The sequence below is a fragment of the Eptatretus burgeri genome, chromosome 8 (assembly GCF_056783735.1).
Source record: "Eptatretus burgeri isolate ZD-2024b chromosome 8, Ebu_testis_v1, whole genome shotgun sequence".
In the NCBI taxonomy this organism is placed as follows: Eukaryota; Metazoa; Chordata; class Myxini; order Myxiniformes; family Myxinidae; genus Eptatretus; species Eptatretus burgeri.
Window position 1 is genome coordinate 35,981,197 of NC_140968.1, and position 20,000 is coordinate 36,001,196.

At 42.7% G+C, this 20,000-nt stretch overlaps 1 protein-coding gene and 1 long non-coding RNA gene across 2 annotated transcripts in view; both read right to left on the bottom strand.

Moving 5' to 3' along the window:
• LOC147021520 (uncharacterized) overlaps window positions 1-2,133 on the bottom strand; it is a 6,782-nt gene extending 4,649 nt beyond the window's left edge. The window contains exon 1 of the long non-coding RNA XR_015060823.1: window positions 1-2,133. This exon is cut by the window's left edge and continues 957 nt beyond it. This is a non-coding gene — a long non-coding RNA (uncharacterized LOC147021520).
• The window catches only part of BOP1 (BOP1 ribosomal biogenesis factor), a 169,841-nt gene that overhangs the window by 142,494 nt on the left and 7,347 nt on the right, over window positions 1-20,000 (bottom strand). Inside the window, exon 3 of the mRNA XM_085891535.1 lies at window positions 15,023-15,141. Coding sequence (XP_085747661.1) covers window positions 15,023-15,141 — 119 coding nt within the window. The remainder of the gene's footprint in view (window positions 1-15,022; window positions 15,142-20,000) is intronic.

The window sequence follows — 20,000 nt, forward strand, 5'->3', positions numbered from 1 at the left end:
ACAGGGCTGAAAATATAACCTCCATCAACCTTCGGTGGTAGAGGTAACTATTGCTCTTTCGATGTCTGTTTAAAAAAAAGAAAAAGGAAACGAACAGAATGAAGGAAAGTAAAACAGGAATCGGAATGAATCATTTGTTCTAAGCCCGAGAGTGCACGACGCTCCGCAACAGGTGCCAGGCCTTTCATACACTTGCCAAATCTTACACTTCGATTCGCTTATTCAAAGGTATTTCAATGTGTAGGACAACAATAAATCTTTACCTTCAACCACGTTATTGTTAAAAAGACGTGCTTCACCGAACAGATCGATTTGCATCACTTTGTGAATAATTTATCCGTTTTATGGAGCAACGTTGATTCATTGATGTATCGAAGGTCTTGGCTTGTGGACGAATGAGAAGATTGGTTGATGGCATTGCTTTTAACTTCATACTTATTAAAAAATATATACATTACACAGAATTTACAACGGGCTGAAGGTGAAAGAAGTCATCGATATTCAGCGAATATTAATTTATTCAGTTTTTTTTATTTTTATTTTTGAAGTGAATCTATTGTTGATGCATCAAACTGCTTTGACAAGACCGAGCAATCACGATTGGAATGAGCACAAACTACACGAGAGCGGTAATACCGTTTTCTCCACCACGAGAAGGGGCGGCGAGTGGCACTGGGTGCGAGTGGCACTGGGTGCGAGTGTAAAGAGTTCAACTCGTTTTGCACGGACACACCGAACCACTCAATGGCTTTTCACATTTGTACTGCACGTCGTCACAATTTAGAAAACATTGACCATTTCCGTGGAATTCACAACACTTTGTTGTTATCCTCCTCTTCCTTTTATAAGGAGTGAGGTCCGATGGCACCAAGGTTCTGCCCTTCTGATACCCCTCCACCTCCCTCTCTATCCTCAACCAACTCTCTCCACTCTCCAACTACCCCCACCTCATCGATACCCCTCCTCACACAATCCTCCCATCACAACCGTGGTCCCATCTCTTTTCCTCCTACTTTCCTCCCTCAACCTATCCACTCTCTTTGCCATTCTCTCTTCCCCCATCTGCACCAAGTGTTCAGCCCATCTCAGCCGGCATTCCGCCAAGCTCCCTATCAAGGTCATCTGCACATCAATCTCCTCCCCCAATTCATCCACCCTCTTCACTCCTGCAATCCTCCTATCCTCACAAACCTGCAGCCTCTATTGTGCTTGTTCGTTCTCTCTCGTCTCTCTCGTCTCTCTCTCGACACATGACACATGACATCAAAACCTTCCGTTTAAATTTCCTTGATATCTCTGTCTGCCATTGCTCCCTCCAACCTCCTCCACACTGCATCTCCCACTCTTCACTTCCTGCATCTCCCACTCACTCTCCACCACAACAGCCAGATTGTCTGCAAACAACATACTACCCCTCAAGCTCACCTTCCTGCTTACCAGCTCAATCACCATGATAAACAGGAGTGGGCTTCTCTGCCTCAAACCAATGTTCACGCTGAACTCCTCCAACATCCAAGGACCAACCAAAACTCTTCCTTTTGGTCCTTTGTGAAACCCCTCCACCAACCTAACTTCTGCTTCCGGCACTCACGTACATCCCAGTGTCACCACGACCATTACATTTTTATCATTTCAAACACAAGGTTTTTATAATACTTTATGAATCAAATTGAAAACAATAAAGCATAAAAGAAAAAAAAAACTAGAATGACTATCTTCGACAGCGCAACATCGCCAGATATGCCACTGCCCACAATATTCCATCATTATGAAACTTGTACCAAGTTAGATTTAAATCCCTGAACCCAGATTCAAGATATTAAATAATTCTGGCTGCCAGACCATGCATCGAAACAGGTTGAAATTTAAAACATAACTTCCCCATCACTACTTGATCATAAGTGTGAAATTTCACGTCGATTGATGAAGCGGTTGAAGAGAAAGAATTTCTTTATGATTTTCGTTCAGTCCAATACAGCTGCCAGACCATGTGACCTATTAATTATAATTATTGATGAACATGGTGGTGTCCCCAAGGCTTTGGGAACATACGAGTGGAGTTTCCACACGATCTATTCAGCCGTTTCGGAGAAGACGATTCCCACCACCCCTCCCCCCCTCCCCCCATTACAATTTATCCCTCGATGGCCTTCAAAATTTTTCATACTGATTGGATAAAGTGTTCAACATATGTAATTATGACGGCACAATAAAGCCACCTATGACATCAAAAATAAAAAAAATAAAAAACAAGTAGTGCCAGGCACAACAAATCCCACCCATTTAAGGCATAAATTTATTTTGGGGATCAAATTTAAATTTGAACCATGTTTTAGTTTTAATGGAAAATTTGTAATTTTGACCGATGACCATGACCCCCAAAACTTCGGACCCTACCGATCTTCACAAATATGCATTTTTCACTTTAGGAATGGGTAGGATTATCAGTGACAAATAGAATAAGGTTCACGATAAGCTTAGTTTGAAGTAAATCAGATCATTTTTGACGAAGTTATGAGCGAAAAACGATTTTGATATTTTCATGACCTTGACCTTTGATCCAATTGGACCCAAAAGTTAATGGGGTCATCCAAGGTTCATTGCCCACCTGTGGATTAAATTTGATAGCGTTTTCTAAAGCCGTTTTGCCGTAAAGTTGCTAACAGACAGACAGACAAACAAATAAACCAATGTCACCCGCAGGGTGACCCGTATCTTGCCAAAAGGTGACCACGTGTGACTTCTTTAAGGTCACACTGAGGTGAACAGAGCTGCTATCCACCAGGAGCGACTCCTTGAGGAATATCTGCCTACGAGAGATTCCGATGAGAATCGTTCTACAGAGTAACCATGAAAAATATGCTTTTGCCTCATAACGTCACCAAATGACGTCATAATGTCTCAAGCTTGACATATCTAGAAAGCACTCATCGAGGTGTTCAATTTGAGGTACTATACGATATGGTTCCTAAAACTTGAAAATTTGACCTTGGGGTCAAATATGTTTGACCTGAGGCGCTAACCATGAAGGTCAAGGCCAATCGCCACCAAAAATTAATCAGCTGAGCGCCAGACCATGAACTATATTCCCATGAAGTTTGAAGACGATCCGATTAAAATTACTCAAAAAATAAGGGTTTCGTCGACTCCCCTGATTTGCGACAAAGTGACCTTGACCTTTGACCTTCAAAATTTTATGTGCTGAAAGGGACTTCATATAGGCCTCTGATTGGCGAAGTTACAAAAATTTCCAATGATAACTGTGCTCTGCAGTGTGATTTATACGTGATTACAGACCAAAAATACAAAAAAAAACATATGAAGGTCAAGGCCAATCGCCACCAAAAATTAATCAGCTGAGCGCCAGACCATGAACTATAGTCCCATGAAGTTTGAAGACGATCTGATCAAAATTACTCAAAAAAATAAGGGTTTCGTCGACTCCCCTGATTTGCGACAAAGTGACCTTGACCTTTGACCTTCAAAATTTTGTGCACTGAAAGTGACCTCTATAGGCCTCTGATATGCGAAGTTACAAAAATTTCCAATGGTAACTGTGCTCTGCAGAATTTTTTATACGCGATTACATACAAACAAATAAACAAACAAACAAAAAAAACATACAAGCTGACTAACATATCTTGCAAAAACTTCGTTTTGGCAAGATAACAAAGACAAACAAACCAGACGATTACAATATCCCGCTCCCTCCCTCCCGGGGGGGGGGGGGGATAATAAAAATGAAAATCGCACATTCACCATGAGGAGGGAGTACTTGCTATGTGCCAAGGTTAATTTTTTTCTCATGGAGCAGTTTCGGAGATGGAGGTCCAAAGTTTTTCAATTTTTCCAACATGTCTGCCACACTTGACCTATGACATCATAATTATCATTGAAACATTCTACACGAGTAGTCGCACCTATGGTGAAAATTTTGTGTCAATCGGTTCGGCGGTTGTGGAGAAAACAGAGAAAATGGACAGACAACCTGAAAATAATTCCTCCGGTGACTTCGTCAGCAGACGCATAACAATCGGCGAGGAACGAGCCGAGTGAGAATACTGGGATATCCGTATGTCAATCATGCACATATATCCAAGTGGATAGTAACAATGGAGCGATTTACTCGATCCACATAACTTCATCCAGCAAGCCAAAGAACGGCCATTGTGCCTGAACGTGGTTCACAAAGCAAGAATATCGATCACAGATTCGTTACTCGTCCTATTAAAAACTCAACTGCAACATACGTGGTTTCGCTTTTATATACAATATGGCTACCAATTTCCATAAACAGAAACTTTTTTTATTTTTTTAATACATTAGACATCCTCTTTAATAAACTCATGGTCTCAATTCATTCACTATTCAGACCATGGTGGAAGTCTGTCTCTGGCCTGGATGGGACCAAATATAGTACAGTAAGTCCTTGCTAACCTGAAGTTCGCATATCGTAGTTTCGATTATTCGTAATTTAGTTTTAATGACCAATTTTTCAATTATCGCAAACATTTTATGCCTATCGTAATGTCATTGCAAGGAAAAACGCAAAAAAAAGTTTCAAACTGCCTGCAAAAAACAACAATCACACAGGATGCGCATAAACACACTTTCACTTTACTGCGCATGTACTGTATGCTGTACTGTACGTATTCTCTTCACGCTCGCCTGCATACCTTCCAGTATGAATCCCAAGCGACCCGCAAGTCTTTTGCCGAGCACACCTCGTTTCAAGAGACAACGAAAGGCTGTCACATTGAAGGTGAAATTGGATATAATTAAAAGACATGAACGAGGTGAAGGGACAACGGAAATCGGCCGCGCGCAGCAATCGCTGCATCGACTGTACATTCGATCGTTCAAAGTTCTGCAAAGATAAAGAAAATATCACAGATTGCGACCAGTTCGAGTGCAACGACACTAACGAGAATGAGGGATGGTGCCATGCACAACATGGAGCGTTTATTATGTGTGTGGATAGAAGATCAAACTAAACGTCGCTTGCCTTTATATCTTGCTGTGATACAAAAAAAAGAGCGTCGTTTGTTAGGGCATTGACCCACGATTACGTGATCAATTACTTCTCCAATCATGTTGAGAAGTACTCCAAGGAGAACAACTATGAACAACAAATCTTTGCTGCTTGTAGACAATGCTCCTGCCCATCCTCAGCAAATGGAAGACTGGTGTGAAAACGTGCAGGTAGTATTTTTACCACCAAATACTACCTCACTTTTACAGCCTATGGATCAGGGAGTTATTGCTGCTTTTAAAGCCTATTATGTTAAACATACCATGCTGCAGCTTATCAAAAAAACTGATGAGGACAAGCTATCAATCAAGGAGTTTTGGCGAACATACAACATAAAAATGGCCTTGGAAAACATTGAGGATTCATGGGCGGAGGCGAGTGCCTCCACAAAGAACGCTGCGTGAAAGAAAGTGTGGCCCGAGTGTGTCCACAATTTCACGGGGTTTGCTGATGTTCCGTTGATTACAAGTCAAATTGTAGACCTGGAGCAGGAGGTTGGTTTGAAGAGGTTGACGAAGAGGACGTGGATGACTTACTGGAGTCTCATGCAGAACCCTTAAGCAATGAAGATCTTATGGAGTTGGAACAGCAGTGGGCTCTTGAGGAAGAAGAAGATGCTGTGACACCTTCATCCGAGCATCTCACCATGAAAAACCTCAGCCAAATCCTCAGCTCGTTTGAAAGTGCCATAGAATTTGTTATCGAGCAAGATCCAAATCTTAAAAGGAGCACTGATTTTAGCTGTGTTGTTTATGATGCCCTTTTGTTGCTACAAGGAACGTTATGCAGCAAAGAAAAAGAAAGCCATCCAGCCCACTCTCCATGCATTTTTCAAGCCAAAAGATGCAGCACCAACTCCATCCACCATCCAGGATGCTCCTTCAACCAGCTGCCAAGAGACCGTTCCCGCTGGTGAAGAAAGTGACAGCACAGTGTCAAGTGAAGAGGGGGACGATTCTGCCACTCCGCAAGTGTGACTTGTCCACCGCAATCAACTCCGTTCCTCCAGCCTCGGGGTAAGTCGCCACGACTCGAGGAGTGCGTTTTGTTTATGTCCAAAAAATTCCGAGCCAAAAACACATCCCCCCTTTAACACATTGGTTTCTATGGGAAAATATGTTTTGTTTAACACAGTTTCGCTTATCATAAGGTTTTCCAGGAACGCAACCCTTGCGAAAAGCGAGGACTTACTGTACTGAAAATGGTAAAAATAAATAAATAAATAAATAAATAAATAAATAAATAAAGACCTTAAATGAAAACCAAGGGGAGAAGAGGTAAATGCCAAAATAAATACGAATGATAAAATTGCATAAACTACTCACATCCAATATATATATTTGATACAAAAGAAAAGTGTGCAAATAATCCACATCCATCTATAATTCCAGCAATCTCTGTGTGTGTGTCTGTCTGTGTGTCTGTGTATGTGTATCTGCGACCGCAGTTTCTCAACAACCACTGGTCCGATCTCATTGAAACTTTCTAGGTATATTGCTGGGGACCTGAGGATGTGCCTTTTCAAGGTTTGATATTAATCGGACAAGTGGTTCCCAAGTTATGGCCATTTATTTACTAAACCAATGACAGGACACGGTGCTTGTCCTTATCGACGTCACGATTGAAGTCACAATTCTTCTTTTTTTTTTTGCATGTATCACGTATTTTTTCTTCTTCTTCTTCATTTGATATGATGTCACAATTGACGCTGGGGACCTGAGTGTGTGCCTTTTCAAGGTTTGATATCATTCTTCTTCATCCGTTTCAGCTGTTTCCCAAGTGTTTCCCAAGTTATGGCCATTTATGATACGGTTGGTCCGATTTAATTGAAACAATACCCCAATTCAGTCGTCGTTTTAGAGAGCGAAGGAACGAAGCTGCGCATCGTGCACGTGCAATTGAATTGGACGAAGCACGAGCTGCTCGCTTGACACACGACGCTACGCACGTGACAAGGTGTCGTGCAGCTGAAACGGATGAAGCATGAGCTGCTCGCTCGGCAGACAACACTGGACGTGAGGCAAGGCGTCGTGCAGAAGAAACGGATAAAGCACGAGCTCAGTGCTGAAACTCAGCCTTCTCTTCCGCAATTGAAGAAAAATTGTTCAGAAAATAATTTATCAAAACATGACAACCATATTTCCAGGGGAGGAACATGTTTGCTGCAGCGTCGATACAGTGGAATCTGAGGGTGATCATTTCTATCCGCCTTAGTTCCTGAACACCCTCTGTCCATCTGGTATGCCGCCACATCGGATCACTCTCAAGGTGGGTATGGTGATCATGCTGCTACGAAACTTCGACCAGAAGAACGGGCACTACAATGGCTCAAGGTACGTCATCAATCAGATCCTTCCAAATCTGTTGGTTGCAACATCTGTGATGGGTGTACGGGCATGCACTACAAAAGCATACTACAAAATCTGTGATGGGTGTTCGGGATTACGCACGTACGGGCACGCACTAGGACATTTGATATTAATCGGACAAATGGTTCCCAAGTTATGGCCATTTATTTACCAAACCAATGACAGGACACGGTGCTATGACGTCACAATTCTTCTTCTTTTTTTTGCACGTACGGCCACGCACGTACGGGCACGTGAGAGTGAAGGGACGGCCTGTGTGGTTGTTGTTTGTGGCATGCGGTTTGAAAGTGTTTTTTTTTTGCACGTACAGCCACGCACATACGGGCACGCACTAGTATCTATAAAATAATACAACGGGGAGTCCTCAAACGGCTTCATACATAGTCACCAAACCACCTCGGCAAAATTAGTCTTGCTCATTGACATAGGAACGGTGGAGGCAATTGTAATCCATCAGTGTGTGTCGGTATGCACATCTACATTAATATATAGGGTGAGTCAAAAGTAGAGCCAGATTTCTGTTTTTTTGGCTGTCAGATTCTTTCTGGGAAGTCATGTTGTTAATAATTGTGTTGCGGATTATTACTTTTTATTTTTGACTTTGTTTTGCAGGTTATTGCTGCGAGTTTGGAAAGTTACTGAATTTGCACCAAATTGAACCATTAAATAATTACATTTCAATGAATCAACGCATTGCGGCCGTGAAACATTACCACAAATGTAATGAACAACCGACGATGGCGGCACGCCGTTTGGCACAGGAATTCGATATTAACCCACCTCAGGGAACAAACATACGATTGATTGTCGAGAAATTTGAAGCAGCAGGGTTGGTAGCCAATGCAAAGAAGTGCGGTCGTCCAAAAACGGCAACGAATTTAGCGAAGGCTGAAGAAGCCATCAGAAGACTGGAACAAAGTCCGCAAAAGTCAACTCGCCATTTATCTGCAGAGTTGGAAGTGAGCCAATCAAGTGTTATCTGTGTCCTTCATCAGAAAAAAATGAAACCTTACACTCCACGTTAACTGTATGCCCTTCATGATGGAGATGACGACCGCAGTCTTCAATTTTGCGAAGAGTTCTTAGCTAAACTTCACGAAGAGGACACAATGCGAGACAACATCTGGTGGTCAGATGAGGCATGTTTTAAGCTTAATAGCACAATTAACAGACACAATTGTGTCTACTGGGCTGCGGATAACCCAAGAGTGACAGTTGAGAAGGAGGTAAATTTACCTGGAGTGACAGTTTGGGCAGCCATATCTCCATTTGGGATAATTGGACCCTTTTTCTTTGAGGGATCTGTCACTGCAGAAATTTACCTGGATATGCTGCAAACCTTCTTTTGGCCAAGGGTACAAGATCAGGACTGTTATTTCCAGCATGATGGAGCTCCACCTCATTATGGACGTTATGTTCGTCAGTGGCTTGATGAAAACTTTCCCAGAAAGTGGATCAGCCGCCGCGGTCCGATCGAGTGGCCGGCACGCTCCCGAGACATTACACCTCCAGATTTCTTTCTTTGGGGGCTCATGAAAGACCTTGTTTATCGTGAAAAGCCTCGTACCATTCAGGAATTGAAGGCTCAAATCACTGCAAAGTTTGAGGAAATTGACATCGAACTCTGCAGATGTGTGTGCCGCTCTGTGCCTGCTCGGCTGCAATTGTGCATCGATCACGAAGGACGGCACTTTGAAAATTGCAAGTAAAACAGCTTGGTACAGTTCCGTAATAATTTATTTTTGAATAAATGGTAAGATAAACATGTCATTCATTTATTTCTACCTTCTTGTACACTGTAATACAAATGGCAAACAAACAATCAACTGACAGAAATCGGACGCGACTTCTGACTCACCCTGTATATTGTTACGAATTCGCGCCCGCCGGCGTGCGGTCGGCCGCTTTCCACTAATAGCAACCGCGTCGCCCACCATACGGACAATTTAGTCGTGACTTTCCGGAGATAATGCCGGAACCCTGTCACGGGTGGGTCTTCAACCACACCACGACCGTGCCAATTGTCTACCCACGCAAGATAGGGTCACTCGCCGAAGTAGATATATCTAAGTGCCTGCGCGGGCAGTCGACCGGGCGACCGTACCTCGACGTAGGTCGGCTTGGGACACGAACCGCTTAAGCGGTCCGTTCCGTTCTGCGGTGATAACCGAGTGGGTATTATCGCCGACCTCGCCGGATCCAATTTTATTTAACGGCCATTTCAAAACCCAATTAATTATTCCACGATGCAAGATGGCATTTCCAATAGGGGAAAGAAGATGCAACGAACGGGATACATTCGAACCAAGCACACGTATATACAGCCAAAGCAGTCGTGCAATATTCAGGCGAGAAGCAAAAGCAATGCAACCGAATATGATTATTATTTACAGTCACTTATTCAGTTCTGACTTGTCGGACATGGCGCCACCAACATTCACTCAAAAGCAAAGGAATGGCCACCCTCAAAGACGGGAGTGGCAGACAGGGTACGTGGACCTTTATAACACGGGACCTGGAGGACCGAACGGGTCCCGTGAGACCGTGGCAGGTTACCTGCCCCCCCCCTCGGTGGTCGGCGAGTCACGTCGCCCCGTCCCCACGGCAGCTAGTGTGGCCGTGCCTGATCCTGGGCCACTAGCATGGCCGGCGAGCTCCCTCCGGTGCTCCTTGCACGGATGCGCAGGTTCACGCCACCCAGCTGGCAGAGCTGCGCCTTCAGTCCGCGTCTCCGGTGCGTCGCCCGGACTTTCTACCGTCCCACGCCTCCAACGAACAGGTCGCTCCACAGGACCAAGAGCGCATGAACCACAGGACCAAGAGCCAGGAGAGCGATGAACCACCCGACGGCGAAACCACCACACGAAAAAGACCAGACCTCGCGTCTCGTGCGGCCTTGTATAACTCGGGGCTCCGCCCTTCGCCCCTGCCCGTTTTTGGCTCCACCCTCCTTCGAGCCTTTGAGAAGTTTCTCGAAAAGGGGCGTTTCTCAACTCCGACCGCCTCACTCCTCGTATCCACCAATCGCGAGCGAGCCGCCTCGCCCTTCTCGTCACACCAGCCTCGGAGAAAAAAAAGGCGGGAGAAACCCACACGCACCATTGGAGGTTTCTTTTCCTCGTTCTTTTACGCCCGCGTTCTCGGACCCCTTTTGAACGCGGAAAGGGTCGTAGCGTGGTCTGTGGAGGATGGCGTAGTGGCGAAGATGGTTAAATGGTGGTGGTGGTATTGTGGCGATTGTAGCATGGTTGGTGTTGTGGCGTAGTTGTTGTAATGGTGGGCGAGATATGTCAGTTCAAAATAACGATAGAGAAAGAAAAACCTACCTCAAAGGATCACAGCCCTGTGACACGAATAAATCCCATTAAACAACGGTGGAGAAATCTAACTGAACACAGACTTATCGATCTAACTGAACTAAGGACCTTTATGGTGTTCTGCGAATTTCCACAGCCATAACAATATCTTCACTCTCAGATGTCCTATCATCTTTATACCCCAGAGAGGCGCTGTGTTGGTAAATGAGCAGTTTCGTGAACAACACTGTCCAATTCTGTTTACGGCATCTAAACTCCTTTTATTCTCTCCTGTCAAGTCAAAATTAGACTTCTGTCAAAGGGTTCACCATGCTGGATGGTATCACAGCGTTACGGCTGGTAGCTCTTCAACCCCGACCGTCTTGGCATCATAATCTCCATTGATGCAGTTTGTCATTATGTGGCCATTCTATCCCATCAATTGCCATTCCACATCACCTATCCTTGACGGATGTGTCTCCACTGACAGATAAATAAATAAGTCAAACAAAACTGCTGTTGCTAAAAATCCGTTTTCCTCAGCATCCTTTGGAGGACATGATCCAACACTTGAACTTGTAAAGAACATGACGCAGCCTTTAATAAAGTCTCCATGTCAGGGAAACGCTTTCAAAGCGACAAACAGTGCCTTCAGAAAGTATTCACACCCCTCAACTTTAATCACATTTTGTTTTGTTACAGACTGAATTTAAAATGGATTAAATTTAAATTTTTGTCACTGTTCTACACAAAATACTCCGTAATGACAAAGTGAAAACATGTTTTTAGAAATTTTTCTAAGTTAATTAAAAGTGAAAAGCTGAAATGTCTTGCGTCAATAAGTATTCAATCCCCCCCTCCCCTGAGTCAAAACTTTGTAGAAGCGCCTTTAGCAGCGATTGCAGCTTCGAGTCTTCTTTGGTATGTCTATATCAGCTTTGCACATCTGGATTTGGGGATTTTCTCCCATTCTTCCTTGCAGATTTGCTCAAGCTCTGTCAAGTTGGATGGGGAGCGTCGGTGAAGAGCAATCTTCAAGTCTTTCCACAGATTCTCAATGGGATTCAAGTCTGGGCTTTGGCTGGGCCGCTCAAGGACTTTCACATTCTTGCTCTGAAGCCATTCCGGTGTTGTTTTGGCTGTGTGCTTGGGGCTCATTGTCCTGTTGGAATGTAAATCTTCCCTGCAGTCTATGGTCTTTTGCACTCTGAAGCAGGTTCCCCTCAAGGATTTGCCTGCATTTAACTCCATTCATTGTTCCCTCTCTTCTTACAAGTCTCCCAGTCCTTGCCAGTGAAAAGCATCCCCCATCGCATGATGCTGCCACCACCGTGCTTCACGGTAGGGTTGGTGTTCGAGGCATGATGAGCTATGCTCAGTTTCCGCAGGACATAGTGCTTTGCATTTCGGTCAAATAGTTCAATCTTCATCTCATCAAACCACAGAATATTTTGCCTCATGCTCTCAGAGTCTTTCACATGTTTTTTTTGCAAACTCCAGGCATGCTGTCATGTGCCTTTTCTCAGGAGTGGCTTCCATCTGGCCACTCTCCAATAAAGCCTACATTTGTGAAGTGCTGTGGAGACTGTTGTCCTGGCAGGTTCTCCCTTCTCAGCCAAGAAACTCTGTAGTTCTGTCAAAGTGGTCATTGATTTCTTGGTCACCTCCCTGACTAAGGTCCGTCTTGGCTGGTTGCTCAGTTTAGTCAGACAGCCAACTCTAGGAAGAGTCTCGGTAGTTCCGTATTCTTTCCATTTCCTAATGATGGAGCACACTGTGCTCTTCGGATCTTTCAATACTTTATAAGTTTTTTTTATACCTTTCCCCAGATCTATGCCTCCTCACAATTCTATCTTGGAGTTATACAGACAGTTCCTTGGACTTCATGGTGGAGTTTCTACTCTGACATGCATCGTCAACTGTGGGACCTTGTATAGAAAGGTGTGTTTCTTTCTAAATCATGTCCAATCTGTTGAATTAACCACAGGTGTCCTCCAATCAAGATGTCGAGACATCTCCAGGATGATCAAAGGAAACTGGATGCACCTGAGCTCAATTTGGAGTGTCATAGCAAAGGGGTTGAATACCTATCGACTAAAGACATTTCAGCTTTTCTTTTTAATTAATTTGTAAAAATCTCTAAAAAAAAACAATTAAAAAAATTCACTTTGTCATTATGGGGTATTTTGTGCAGATCGGTTTAAAAAAAAAAATTCTCAGTTTAATCCATTTGAAATTCAGGCTGAAACACAACAAAATGTGAAAAACTCGAGGGGTGTGAATACTTTCTCAAGTCACTGTAACTGCCCAACGCATCAGCATTTGAAGGGAAAAAGAGGGGTGGGCGGGATCATGCCTGTCAATCAGCCTGGTTGGGGCGGGAGCCATGGTAACAATTGCACTAGGGCCAATCACACCTCAATGGGTGTAGTTATCAGCATAATATTAAGTACAGTCCCACAACTGTTGCTGGACAAACCACAATTATAGCGAACGCAGTGAGCTTCATACTCAACGCGTGCACGTGAGAGAATAGGAAACAACAACAACACAATACCCCTGGTTCTTTGGAATCCATGTCGTTGGATATGACCTTTTGCTTCCGGTTGTTGTTAAACGCTGTGCGGTGTATAAATACGATTGGGTTTTATTTCTATCTTGTGAATATTACTTAACGCGTGCACATGAGAGAATAGGAAACAACAAAAACAACACAATACCCTGGCAATTGTGAATCCGTGTCGTTGCCTATGACCATTTTGCTTCCGGTTTTTGTCATGGGGAATGATGCATGCCGGGAGATCATGACCGGAAGTGCTTATTTATTCAATTATTTTTTTCCCCCAAAGTTAATTTTATACTTCCGAAAGTGTTTATTTTGTATTTAACATTACCGGGAGTGATTTTGAAACTCTTTCCGAAACTTTTAATTTATTTTATTCTTGACTAGAAGTGATCGTTTATTTTTTTATTCAATTATTTTTTCCCAAAGTTAATTTTAATAAAGATATCTCCCGCATCATCAAAAAATATTTTTTTAATCGCGATTTACATTATTTGTTCGCTGATCCCGAATCCAGGCCGAATTAACCGGAAATTGCGTCAAAATCATCAGCTGTGCGGCGCTTACACGTACCACGGTATAGTTGGCAAGTATACAGTTGTGAACAAGTTTTATGTAAAGTCAGAAGCGAATGTAAGAAGAATTCTACATTCGCTTCTAGGCTTTGCCTATTCCATATTACCTCTATTTACAATTGAAAAACACGATGAAGCCAGGTTGACCCAAGTGAGTACGTCTATTAATTATGCACTGTACTCGACATCAACTTTTTAATGACATAGTATTGGACTGCAAGTACATCTATTAATTACATATTATCACACCGTGACTATGTCGAGACTCAAGACCTTTCAATTCCAGATCCTGAAACCTTTCAGACCATTCATTTGCAATCAATGACCTTTCATTTATAATATAATGCACAAACTCCACCCACCCAGAGGGTGAGTAAACTGCTAGTAATCGAATAAATACGATAATTATCACAGGTGAGATGTCGTACATGCACAGAGTGTCGGAACTTTCTTCCATCCGTAAAGCACCCATACAGCCATGCCGCTTGGAGTCTACTTGTTGTCATCGAAGTATGACAGACATCAAATAAAGTTGGTGAGTAAAAATGCTTAAAAATATATTTCTTAAGTCTGGAAGCAAGTAATAAAAACGTTTTTTTTTTTTAAAATGTAAAAGAATGTGGGGATAGTGTACCAAAAATATGCAAATAATGGCAACAATAAATTATCATGTGAAGCCATCCCTACATCTTTCTTTGAATAATGGTTGTGCCTGCAAATGACACCATGTAGTACAGTACATCTCTCTTGATTTGTTTAGGTTAATCATATGTGAAAATGTGCGGATGTGAATGTGTTTTTCAAGCAAATAAAATTTTGAAATTGTTGCGTTATTGGGCAACCCCACAAATCATTAAGTGTTGAGCACTGTCATAGGTCAGTACAGCATTTTGCAAATTAATACAGATTTGTGTTTGTGTTGTCCAAGTTTTTACTTTTTTTAATGGTGTAATGTCTTCAAAAGAGTTTGTCAGATGACTACACACAAATACCTGAGCAATTCAAACTATTGATTGACTATCCATTCAAAGATGCATGTTGTAGGAAAGAATAATAAAGCCACTTACAGGATGAGGGATGATGACTATGGGGTTACAAAAAGTACTCACAATTACACACACTAGTGGCGTTAAAGTAAAAAACAAAAACACACACACACACACACGTTGAAAGAAAAATTTCCTCACCTGTGCATTTTCACAATGCTCGTGGCCGTCACCAGTATTATCATCAGCATCCTCACTACCATAACCATCCTTTCTTCCCTCATCCACTTCATCATCACTGCTTCCAGAATCCTCAAGGCCTAAACAACAGCAAAAAAAGCCAGCTTTAAGTCTCCAAAAGCAATTAATATCGCAAGTTTTGAAAATGTTTTGTCATCGTCATTGTCGTTCACTGACTCATCTGGATGTATCAGGGGTGTCAAGATCGGTCATGATCATTTCTCCGTTAGGCATTAGGAAATGTTACATCAACACAATACACAAGAGACTGACTTTCCAGTTAAAATGTAAAATAAATAAATAAAAGATACAAACCAGTGAGAATCGTTTAGCAATACAAGTCCCCTACCAATGTGATACTTTCCAAGTCCAAAAAGGCATAACTCTGAAAAACTGACGAAAAGCCCTGAAACGTGAACTTGTTCTGCAACTTATCATCACTAGATGGTATTCATAGAACACTTACCCGGTGCAGTCTTGAGGAGTTGATGTGAGCCAACTCTTCTGGCAGCAAATTTGCAATAAAAAAAAATAAATTGAAATCAAATGGAAGACCAAATAAAATAGGTACTGCATTGGAGTTACAGAAGGAACCCGAACAAGCGAAAAGCAAAGATCAAGTCATCAGGAGGTACCTGGATAGGATTCAGGTTTCACCTGCTACTTTTCTATCCTCAAACCCATCCAGGCACAGCCAAGTGAGCCTTATTCAGAAAAAAGAAAAAAGAAAAGAAAAGGAAAAATAAAAATAAAAAGAATCCAGATTCAAATACATTTAAATAATTCTGACTGCCAGACCATTTGCCCGATCAGGTTGAAATTTGAAACATATATATTCCCAATCACTAACAGATCATAATTTTGAAGTTTCACGTCGATTGATGCAGCGGTTAAAGATAATTATTAAAATATTTTCCTTCAATCCAATATGGCTTCCAAACCATGTGACCTATCAATTATTCATGGGATATCCTGATATCCCCAAGGCTTGTGGAACATGTGTGTGAAGTTTCCCATCGATCTGTCGAGCTGTTCTGCAGAAGATATTTAATGGTTTTTGGGGTAAATACAATATGGCTCCCAAACCATGTGACCAATGACATCATAGGTGGGGAACTTTTTGTTCCTCATGGATAGGCTGTCATACCTGTAAAGTTTCTCCTTGATCTGTTCTACTGTTCTGGAGAAGAGGATTTGTTAAAGTTTAAAATTATGTACGTGTGTGTGTGTGTATAATATATTTACATGGCTGATGAACCATGTGGCCGATGACATCACAAGTTTGTTTCTTTTCTGTTGACCAATTTATCCCTAGAAATGGGGAAATCTAACTCCAATGGTATACCTGTGTGCTCAACATGATCTTGTGATCACAAAAACCATTTTCCACCAAAAAACCTGTCTCAAGACATCTTGGCAACATCCAAGATCAAAGCACTGGCACTTAACAGATTATGTGATCGTCAGGTTCTGGGATTGAAAAGACGTGCGCATAGTTACGGACGACGAATGCTGGGCAGATTGTCAACTCATTCACTCGGTATTTGCTTTTCAGGCAGCTTCCAAAAGGAACCAACAGCTGTGACAAGTACCAAGAAAGTTTGAGGTTTCCGGCCTGTCAAAAGATGTTAAGGTCATGGAATTTCAAGAACAAATCAATTGGAGATTTCAGGGATTGACAGTCATACTATCAAACAGCGCACAAGCTGACCAGGAGTCATTGAAATCCATAATCCCATTCAAATGCCACAAAACACCCGGACCCACCACTAAAAGACACCAAGACTGGTTTGATGAGAACCATACAGAAATATGCAGGCTCATTGGTTACAAATGGAAAGTATCCCAAACCCGACAACAGGGCCCAAGCTCAAAAGAAAAGGAGTTCGCTCATTAGACAGCGAGAGCTGAAGTTCAAAGAAAAACAAATGGTGGACAGAGAAGACTGAAGAAATTAAACTTCTTGCTGATAAGCATGATATCCGTGCCTTCTTCAAGGCAACCAGGAGATATGTGGATCGTTAACACACGGACCAACACCAATTAGATCCAAGGATGGCAATACTTTCCTTAAAGACACTGACAGTGTCAATGCCCGTTAGAAAGAGCACTTTGCAGAGCTATTCAATCAGAGCAACACGGTGGACATGCTCCTACGAGAGCACTGGAGAACCTACCATGTTGCTCCGGTGGACATGCTCCTACTGAAGCGTACAATCAAAAGTGAGCTAGACGGTGAACCAACACTCAACGCGGTGATAATTGCTGCCAACCAGGTGAAAAACAACAAAGCTCCTGGTTCTGACAACATTCCCACGGAAGCACTGAGGTATGGAGGAGACGTGCTGATCTCCAAGATGCATGACCTATTTGTGAAGTTCTGGCAGAATGAAGAACTCCCAAATAATCGTAGAGATGCCATGATAATCGCAGTCTTTGAGAAAGCAGGTAAATCGAACTGTTGCAACTACATGGGCATAGCGATGCTCTCAACTGTGATATTTCTCAATTGTCTCTCGCCAATTGCTGAGGAAGTCCTTCCTGAGTATTAGTGCTGTTTCCGACACGCTAGAGGAACAATCGACATCATCTTCACAATCCGCCAACTTCAGGAAAAGAGCAGACAGTGGAACACCTCTTTGTACATGGCTTTCTTCGACCACAGAAAAGCTTTCGACTCGGTGAATCGAACTGCCCTTTGGAAGGTGTTACAGTGATATGGCTGCACAGCTAAGTTTACAAACATCATTTGTCTCCTACATGACTATGTCAGCAACACTACGATCACACAGCTCCACTGCAGACCCCTTTTCTGTCAAAATAGGTGTCAAACAGGGATGAGTCATTACTACAACACTATGTTCAATCTTCGTTGCAGCAATGCTGGAATTCACGGCTCATAGACTCCGTTCAGGTGTTGTGGTAACAGATCGCACTGAGGTTAGACTCTTCAACCTCAGCAAGCTACAGACGAAGACAAAGACAACAACCACCCCTGTCATAGAACTTCAGTATACCAATGATGCACAAGTTAGTGCTCACGAGGAGAAGAATTACAGGATTGTGGATGTGTTCACAGAGGCCTACGAGAGCATGGGGTTCACGTTGAACACCAAAAAGACTAAAGTCCTCAACCAACCCACACCAAACATATTGAATCAAACACCTTCAATTGAGATTCGCAGTGAAGCATTGGAAAAATGTCCGGCACTTCACATACCTCGGAAGATATTTATCCCAAAAAGCTGACATTGATGAAGAAGTACACCATCGGATACAATGTACTTGTTCGGTCTATGGCAAATTGCATATACGCTGTTTTCAAAAACCGTGATGTTAGACCTGACTTTAAGCTTCATGTCTATCGGGCAGTGATTCTCCCCATGCTTCTTTTTGGTGCCGAAGCTTGGACAACCTATAAACCTCATATCAAGGCCCTATAACAATTTCATCAACATTGTCTGAGAAGGATCCTGTGAATCAAGTGGGAGAATAAAAGAACAAACATGAGCATCCTTGCAAGACATGGACATGCATGTAGATATTGGCCATGATAATGTCATATCAGCTCAGACGGACGGGACATTTCGCCAGAATGCCCGATACACGGCTACCTAAACAGGTGCTCCACTGGGATCTACACCGGGGAGCCCGCTCGCATGGGGGCCAGAGGAAGCATTTCAAAGATAACCTAAAAGCCACAATGAAGGTCTGTGCCATTAACATTGGCACATGGGAAGTGGATGCGCAATAGTGTTCAAAATGGCGATCTATCGTCCAAAGTGGAGTTAAGACCTTCTGTCGAGAGAGCACGGAAAGAGAGATGTAGAGAGGGGGCAGCTGCTCATGACAATAATCCACCACCACCTCTGCTCGCAGACAACAGATTCCTCAGTGTGGGAGAACCTGCAAGACTAAGATTGGGCGTACAAGCCATCCGCAAGCCCATGGACAACACCACCACCCGCCTCCACAAAGAAGAGCCATCCTCGAGACGAGCAATTGCCAATGATCGATGATTAAGAGTTAGGAGTTATGAGCATGACTCAATGGGCTTGCAATAATTTTATGGATAAAATTATTAAACTGGCTTGAGCTCAAACTATCACCCCAATTAAGTGAACTATCCCAACCCAGATATAAAATGTCATCCTAGTGTTGACGTCTACGCACCATCTATCACGTGACTGTTAAGCCGGGTGTCATGTCTACTCGCATTATTTGGTGGACATTGAAGGTTGCACAATGTCCATCGCGAAGAGTAGGCGAGCCATCACCGACACCATGAACAAATTACAAATTCATTCTCTAACCAACAGAGGGCACTGTATCAACACCACAGCCACTCTACAAGCATCGATGCAAGCCAGCAACAATGTGGTTGACATGGAAATCATGATAACAATATTCTTTACAACAAGCTTCACACTTGTCTGAAAATTTGGAAAAAAAATCACTTGTTTTGTCAATGACGACAAAAAAGTTCAATTATTGTTTCGATCCATTTTGTAAATGGTGGACTTAAGACAGAGCAAGACAAGACCGAACCACTTTGTTCAATGGATTGAAGAGAAATAAAGCTTCACTTCTTCTCATTATATTAATATCGGCCATTACACAGCTCTCGATATACAGGATCCGCCAAAAGTCATGACTGTATTTGCATTGTAAATTGTGCTGAAGGCAATGTGTACGAACCGTTTGTTTTTTCTGTTGCAGGTTAATCTTAAGGGTTGAATTTACCATGGATAAGTGGACACTTCAGCAGAGGACACCAATTGGGGAGCTGTACTTCCGAAACGGTTTCAGTATTGTGAGAATAGCACCAACAGACAAAGCCATAAGGAGATGGGCGACAGCATTCTGACAGTATGGTTCAATAGCAGATGCAAAAAAAGTCAGGTCGTCCGAGGTCAGTGAGAACCGCAACAAACATTGT